The sequence below is a fragment of the Uloborus diversus genome, chromosome 8, assembly GCF_026930045.1.
Source record: "Uloborus diversus isolate 005 chromosome 8, Udiv.v.3.1, whole genome shotgun sequence".
Classification (NCBI taxonomy): Eukaryota; Metazoa; Arthropoda; class Arachnida; order Araneae; family Uloboridae; genus Uloborus; species Uloborus diversus.
In genome coordinates this window covers 135,853,534-135,862,020 of record NC_072738.1, presented here as the reverse complement: position 1 = coordinate 135,862,020, position 8,487 = coordinate 135,853,534, and the positions used below count along the sequence as shown (strand labels likewise).

The 8,487-nt window shown below is 35.7% G+C and overlaps 1 protein-coding gene across 1 annotated transcript in view; it reads right to left on the bottom strand.

Moving 5' to 3' along the window:
- Positions 1-1,573: 1,573 nt before the first annotated feature.
- LOC129227661 (dual specificity protein phosphatase 19-like) overlaps positions 1,574-8,487 on the bottom strand; it is a 30,012-nt gene continuing 23,098 nt past the window's right edge. The window contains exon 2 of the mRNA XM_054862253.1: positions 1,574-2,939. Within this exon, the coding sequence (XP_054718228.1) occupies positions 2,545-2,939 (395 nt within the window). The 3' untranslated portion in view covers positions 1,574-2,544. The remainder of the gene's footprint in view (positions 2,940-8,487) is intronic.

Genomic DNA, 8,487 nt, shown 5'->3' with positions numbered 1-8,487 from the left:
CCCCTGCATTAACTAAATTACAAAAAAATAGAGAAAACAAAATTTTTTCGCTGTAAAGTTTTTTTGTCGGAAATGTCGTTTTTCTCCTATTAAATAAGGATGTAAGCCCCCCCCCCCATTGCTGCTTGATTCAAAAATAAAAGAAAGTTATGATTTTCTGATTTTCTGCATTGTTAATAGTAGTAAACTAGCATTTTTGTCGTGTCAATTAGAGGGCCTCCGGATCAAGTTGCGCCTGGGGCCTCAAAATCGCATGATCCGCCACTGCTTACGCCGCTTTTCACTCGCCATCAATAACGCTTTTTGTGGAGAAGTATAGCAGTGAACATGTATTTAAACTTATACGTGTGCATAAAGTGTGGTTCTCCAAATTGATTGAGGTTTTGTAGTGTGTTTTTGCGTATCATGGCATAAAATTTGCATTTATTTTTGAATAGCAATGAAAAATATAAATACCTTTTTTTTCTTAATTGACGACGACCTGTCATTCTTCTGAAAGGGCAGTAAGTTCCAATCTCACCATTTGTATGGTCCCTTAAAACTTTAAAATGGAATCTCTCCCTGAGTTTTGGTCGCACAAATGTCAAGTTTTTTTGTTTTAGTAATACCTTTCAAAAGAGATTATTTCCCGAAACATAAGTTAGAGGACATGGGGCCCGTATAAAAAGTTAAAGTTTGTATTTTTTGACTTTTATTTTTGCTTCAAATTTTCAATATTTTAACTTTGCATCTGACTTTGAACATTTTTGCAGTTGGAAGTATACACATAGTACTAACGGTTGCGAAGATAAAGGTCTTGCAAGTTAAAACGAAACACCGTGTATATATATATGTGTGTGTGTATGTGTACACATAATAAGATCAAGAAAATGAACTATATGAAGCGTAAAAAAGTGGGTAATCATGAGGACCCAAACTTAACGACTTCATCGGCTAACATGCTAAATTACCCTATTCACGAATTTAATATTACGTTGCATTCTTTTTGTTTTGTTATATTTGCTTTCATTGTGATTATATAAAGCTTAACTGTGTTCGTCTTCATACATCGAAATTTTATGTTCAGTCAATGAGGCCAGCAGTTCCAGTAGGATGGCCGAATCTGTAGTAAATAGGCTTTACACTGAATCATGTTCATTTCCGTGTGCAATTCCCTCTTTCGGGGACGGGAAAGTTCAAAAAAGAGAGAAGTCTGTTTGTAGTCCAGGGGACGGCGGACGTCTTTTTTCCCCGCGTGTGTTTTGTCTTCTGCTTTGTGTTGTAAATAATAAATATTATGTGTCGTGATCTGGTTGTAGTTCAGTGGAACGGATCCTACATCTTACGATGAAGAATACCATTATCGTTCAAAATTCCCCTAGATAGCGCAGCAAATTCTACATAAATGTTTCCAATATCTATTGAATTATCTACTCAAAATCTGATTAACCTTAATTCATACATTTTCAGTGTGTGTATGTGTTTTATAATTCTAAATATTGTATATAACTGCTATTTTTTATGCAGTTTCTAAGCTTATCTTCATAAAAATCTTTCGTATTTCAAGAAGAAAAAAAAAGAAGAACAAAATAAATAGTCATTTAAAATGATATTTTCTCTAAGTAACAAATATACATTTAATGCTTTTTATTTCCGAAAGTAAAAACAAAACATTCATATACATCATAAATGCAATGTATTTGTGTCACGGAAAATATTACATGTATGGAAAAATGCATGAGAACATGATGAAAATGAGGGTTCACAAGTCACGTGTATACTATAACAAAAAACTAGTTGCTGCTATAGAGCTAAGACGTTAATTTTCTGTTTTACAAAATTAGTTGAAAGAGAGATGAATTTAGTCAGTAAAATTTATACACATCACTTTTCCAACAATTGAATATTTCATTCGTTTTTTGAATTAAGTTCAAAAAAAAAAAAGTTTGGTCGACAAAAAAAAAGATCATACCAATCATACTTTAAAGAACCAGCAGGCTTTGAAATATCTGGTGATCTTAAACTAATGTAAACCACCCTTGAAATTGCCTATCCAAATGGCATATAGCGCAATTTTCACGAGCAAGCTAAAATGGTGGAAACTTCCTTTCGTTTCAAAGCAAATTTTAAACGCCCGTCACAAATTAATCATACGATTCCAAATACTTAATACAACTTTTCAAGTCTTACACTAATCAAATAATGTAGAAAAATGCTGGCTCCCTGATGCTGAAAACAATTCCGGGAAAACTGGAAATAAAAGTCCTCAGATGCCTGCATTTTAAAGTCATATGAGAATACAGTAAAACCTGTAAAGTTGACCAGCCTTGTAAGTTGACCACCTGTCTAAGTTGACCACAATTTTCAGGCACAGAATTAGATATTATCTTATAATTCAACCTCTATAAGTTGATCACCTGCTTAAAATGACCACTAAAGTAGTGCACAGCAAGTGTACAACTTACACAGATATCACTGTAACAAGTTTTGGTGCTTTTCGTTCGAAAATACATTAAATTTTGATCCTTGCTCCATGTAATGATAATGCTACATTTAACAGGTGGTTTAACCACCGAAGAGTTCTTCTTCATACTCTTTCAACTGTCTGATAAACCCTTCATTGGGGCAGATGATTGGTCTAGCGTCTTTCACCTTGGTGATGGCATCTTTGAAACGCATGCCTTGACGACTCATGAGGTAGCCGATGCAGATGGTAGCAGCTCGGGAAACTCCAGCATTGCAGTGGACAAATACCCAACCTTGCTTGCGACCAGAGTCGATGAACCTGAAGCAGTCCTCAAAATGGTGCTTGATGTCCATGCTGGGATGGTCTCGTATGTTGAGCCGCTTGTAGGACATCTCCGCCGGAAAGCAGTTTGGAACGCCCGTGGCAACATTTAGGATGTGTGTGATGCCTAGTTTGCGTAATCTGGCAAGGTCTTTGGCTACATCTTGGGACCCTAAAAGAAAGAGAAAATAAAGTTAAGTAGGGAAAAAATAAACAAATAAACGTACAGTCTGTCCACGGAATGTATGGGATTGGTCCGCTCATTGACTCTGCTTAATTTAGAGGCTAGCATACATAAACAAAAGCTGACGTCCCCGAAAACAAATAGAAGCGTCCATTTCCGCCTGTGAACCGGATGTTTGCCTTTCCATCTAATCGATGGTTAGACTGTATATAACGAATTCGTATAAGATTAAAGACCAAATTCAAAAATGAAACTCATTAAGCTTCGTATTGACGTCATAACTCCTCCCTCAAACCGTCTCTGTTTGTGGAATTCTGTTCAGGGGGAGAGAGTTATGACGTCAGTCCGAAGCTGAGTGATTCCGTGCGGTTGCTGGAATAAGGGCTATAGTACAATAGAATGCAGAAGCGAATAAAGACACGTTGTTTAGTCCGACTAGCGTATGAACCCACCCCCAGGGGTTCAATAGCTTGTAATATTTTTAAAAAATAAACATTCAAAACGTTTTTACAAAATGCAACTTTCTTCTATGGAACAGCAAAAAGTAAGGGCTTGAGAAATTAATTTGTCCCCTGATGGTTAAAAGTGCTCATTTACTGAGTTGATGTACTACATTTCGTTTAAATCTCCAAAACACGTGAAAAAGAAACATTAAACTTCTCCATTTTGTTTTTAACCGTTACAAATATCAATAAAATTATGCTAATTTTCTTCTACCAAATGCTGAAGATGCAGACAAATGCAGAAGAATAACGATATAATTAATGTCTGAAAATGAAGTGGTGTTGATCCGTTCATTCACTGACTAGTCTAATCTCAATATAAACTAAATTCACAGAAAGAAGTTACTCCACTTCGGAATAAGATAACCAATCATTATTGAGATTTGTGAGAACCTATAATGAAAGGAAAGTAAAGTGTATTTTCATAGTCATACTGCCATGTTGTTTTCAACCATGGCCTCACTTGATTCTCGCTTACGCTTATAGGCCTTGGCAATCACTGAAATTCATGGCAACAAAAAGAGCGCTACAGGCAATCCCTGTTTCTCGTTCTTAACTTTGAAACGTTGCCATTGATTGGTGGATACACAGGATTGGGTTCAGCGCCTCTTGCGGTCAAACTGTGCAACATATGAAGTTCCGCATTTTTCGAGAATTTCAAGAGAAAATTATCTTAGGATACTAGATGCTTCGGTTTAACAAAGAAAAGTCATAAATTGTCTAGGCCTGTAAAGCATAAGCGAATCAAGTGCGGCCATGTTTCAACTCAAGGAATGTTCCCACGAGTTTGATAATTAAAATCTCATGGTTTCTTTTAAGAAAGTTTTCACATGATTTCACTCTCAGCAGCATTTTGCGAACTGACAGCCTAGAAGTAATATTGATTTTATTGCTGGATTTTTTTTTCACTGGCATTCAAATGATGAAATCTCATGACAATATCTATTTCAAAATTATCAGCTTCAATAGATTTTAAAATGAAGTTATTTCTATTTTTCTTCTCTTAAATTACAGTTATTTTGCAGTTCTTTCATGTTCAGTTTGATCAAGTTCCTGAAGTTTTTACTTATAAGACTGTCAACTGTACAGTCTGTGCGTTAATTCTGTACCCATTAAACAGGTGTACATTAATGTTCTTCCGCGATTTTATTTTATTGTCTTTATATCTCTTTCTGTCTCTCTTTCTCTCTCTCTCCCTCTCTTTATTTGTCATTAAGGCGGCGGAACAATTTTTTGTGCTATAACCCCTAAATATGACGACAATAATCATTACAATGATCGATTTAATTTTACGTCTAAAAGAAATCAATAAGGAAAATACAATTTGGCAAAATACATTTGTATTTTTAAGATTTATCCTGATTTAATCTATTTTCATTTGCAATGATTAACTTTTCTCAACCGTAAAAAAAATTCGAAGCGTTCCTGGAAAATAATGGGCAGCTAATACGCCTAATTTCTGCCAATAACATATCTTGCGAAATGTTAGTAATCGTCCTGAAAATAACTTGGAAACTTTCTGAAATATTCAGAAACGTTCCCAATAAAAGCCAATCATGCTTCTGGACTAACTCCGTAACCTTCAGTGAAAACTTCCTATGTGTTAAGTAAAAATGTTTAGCATCGTCTTGATTTACCAAAAAGGTGCCTACAGCAAATATGGCCGAAGTTAAGACGAAATTGCAAGCAATTCCTTCAAAGCTACAATAATTTTGATTTCTGAATTTTTCAGAAGGCTTCCAAGATAATTTCAGGAAGGTTACTGAATTTTAGCGGAAAATGTTCTTGGTTTCTGCAAGATATGTTATTGGCAGAAATTGGGCACATCAGTTGCCCATTATTTTCTAGGAACGTTTCTGAATCGTTTTTAGTGCTTGATGGGGGCTCAAGATTACCCCTCTGTTTGGTGCTCTGTTTTTCACAGGAGGCTGATGTAAAACGTTAGAATTACGAACCGTTACCTGGATTTAATAAGTGACGCTTCGGATTTTGTGTAGTGAAAATATGTAACAAACGGATGTCAGTCACAGTTGACAATATGGATTTTTTTTTTAATCTTAAGAATAATCAAAAGCAATTTTTAATTTTTCTGCGTTAAGTAAGGGTGTAAGTAAAAATATTCAGAAATAGTTTTTAGAAGCGTTCACAAAAACCAAATTCTCTCTCTGTCTCTTTTTTTTTTCAGGAAATGCAAAATGTATGGGGAAGAGGGCACTGTAAAAACAATTCAGAAACGTTCCTGGAAAATAATGGGCAGCTGATGTACCCAATTTCTTCCAGTAACATATCTTTCAAAAAACAGGAATAATTTTCACTAAAACTCAGTAACCTTCCTGAAATTTTCCTGCAATCTTTCCTAAAGAATTCAGAAATCTCCCCGGTTAAAGACAGTCGTGTCTCTGGAATCTGCAGTGAAAACTTAAGTAGATTTAATATGATAGCTTAGCACCCTCATGATTTACCAAGAAAGCTCCAAAAGCATTATTGCAAACATGGCCAAAGTTAAGACAGAATTGTAAGTAAGTATCAAGACTGATTTGCAGGGGTGCCCATCCCCCCCAAGCTCAATGGCGTAAATTCCCCTCCAAAAATTTTCTCGCTTTCGAATCGGGTTAAATATAACAGTTTTTAGAGTGTTTAATTTCTAATCAAATTCATGGGGGGGGGGGGGGGGTAGCGCTAACAAATAGCATCTGAACTGAAATATTGTTGGATTGTTTACCAGCCTTGCCTTCGTGCACCTTGAGTAAACAAGTTTTGGGTACCCAGGCTTGGGATGGAGTCATTACTAGATGTTTGCAATATGAATCTATAAAATATGAATCTTATTTTATTGTAACTTAGATAGGGTGTTCGGGGGTTTCTTCTCCGGAAAATTTTCGAAATTGTAGTTTTAAAACCAGTTTTAGACGATCTCCGGTGATGTTTGGGGGATAAGATGTCTAGTGTGCCCTTGCTGGTAATTTTTCAACATTGAAACTTTAAAAGCACAATTGTAGATAGTTTAACGTTGTGTGAAAGAGAGCTTTTCCTTTGTTTTCAAAATTGTAGTTCTAAAAACGTAGTTTTAGACTATCTGTGGTAATGTTAGGGAAAGAAGAGATCCTAGGGCTTGCCCCAGGAAAATTTTCAAAATTAAAATCTTAAAAACGCTATTTATGGTTGGGGGAAAAGCAATTTTCTGAAATTGAAGCTCTAAAACCGCAATTGTAGCCGACCTTTGTGACGTTAAGAAAACGAGTTTTCGGAAGCTCTCCCGGAATTTTCTCGAAATTGAAGCCCAAAATATCAAATTTAACACGATTTTTGAATAATGTTGATGAAAATAAGGGGGGGGGGGGCGTTCCACTTAAATTTTCGAATTTGTAGCTTTAAAAACGCAGTTTTGATAGATTTGGATAATAAAGAATAAATAAAGAATAAATACCTTTGTGCTAAAAAATTAAAATGTCAGTAATCCAACGTTAATCTTTTTCTCGGATGACTTTTCATCCAAAAGCTCACACTTCTTTGCATTGAAAAAGGTGTTCCTTGTAACACCGAAACACGTGTCTGCAATCATTTGCAAGATTTGGATAATGTTAGTGGAAGGTGAATTTCGGTGCCATTCCCCCGACAATTGTTTGAAATTGATACTCCAAAAACGCAATTCTAGGCTTGTATTTGATCATGTTAAGGAAAGAGGGGGGAATTAGGGACTCTCTCCCATAAATTTTTCAAAATTGCAGTTCGACAAACGCAGTTTTAGATGACTCTTGATGATAAAGAAGGTGTTATTCTGGCGCTACAGTGGGGGAGGGGGGCTGGGGCACTCTCGTGGAAGTTTTCCAAAATTGAAGTTGCATATCCAAAAAAGATGGATCAGACACAGTGACAAATATGTTTCGGAAATCCTCAAAAATGGATTCGGCTATTCAGCACACATCGAAAATCAGAACTCGAGAATTTTAATGAATCAAATATCCTTCCATACATATCAGATATAGAAGAAAGTAAATATGATTTACGAAACATAGTTTAAGCACCTTAAGAACAGACTGTTGTAACAAACATCACTGAAAGTTGTACTAAAAATCATCTAATGATAAATTGAAACAATTAGTTTAAAAATGGTAGAGAAGATGGGAGTAAAGTGAAAGGAGAAAAATTCTTCTCAAGCTTAAGCTCGTTAATGAAGAAAATATATTAATTGTCAATTGGAGGGATAAAAAATATGTTATTCACAAACTTCAAAACTAGTTCTTAATGATTGTCGAGGTGTAAATGAATCAACGGAAGACTAGAGCATACTTATCAGAATTATTAAACAATAAAACATTTTTGACCTCTCTACCTCTCATCATTTTTACACACGCATTCATCATGCAGAATTGTGCTACTTCCAGAAAATTTATTTAAAAAATTGAAAAGAAATCAAATCGTCTGATCCAGCTTTGAAACGGACACTAACTCCATGCCGTCTGTGATGTTCCCTTCATTAAAAAAGAGACACGGTCATTAAATTTTGGAAAGGAGTACCAGGGCCGTCGCTTGGTCAAAAAAAAAAAAAAAAAAACTGGGGACGGGAGGGGAGTACGGTTTTGGCGGCCCGTTAATTGTTTCAAACGCATGTTCCAATATGCAGAGAGAGAGAGAGAAAGAAGATTTGGCTTCTGGTTTAGCAGGGATAGTCATATTACTTGACCTTAGTACTAGCAATATAAATTTAATCGTAAGGATAATATTCAGTCAGAATTAGGAGGTGTCGGAGGGCTACCTTCTTGCATTTTTTCGAAATTGAAGATAGAAAAACGCAACTTTAGACTATATTTTAAGTTTGGGAGGAAGGGGGAGAGGATGTTCAGGATAGCCTCTCCCGATAACTTTTCCAAATTTAAATTCTCAACACGACCGTGCGTTATATTTAATTATGTTCAGAAGAGGGAGTTTGGGGCTCAACCCCGGGATTTTTCAAGATTGTTATTTGAAAAACACAGTTTTAGACGACCTATGGTGATGTTAGGAAGGAAGAGATTCGGGGTCATCGTTCTATA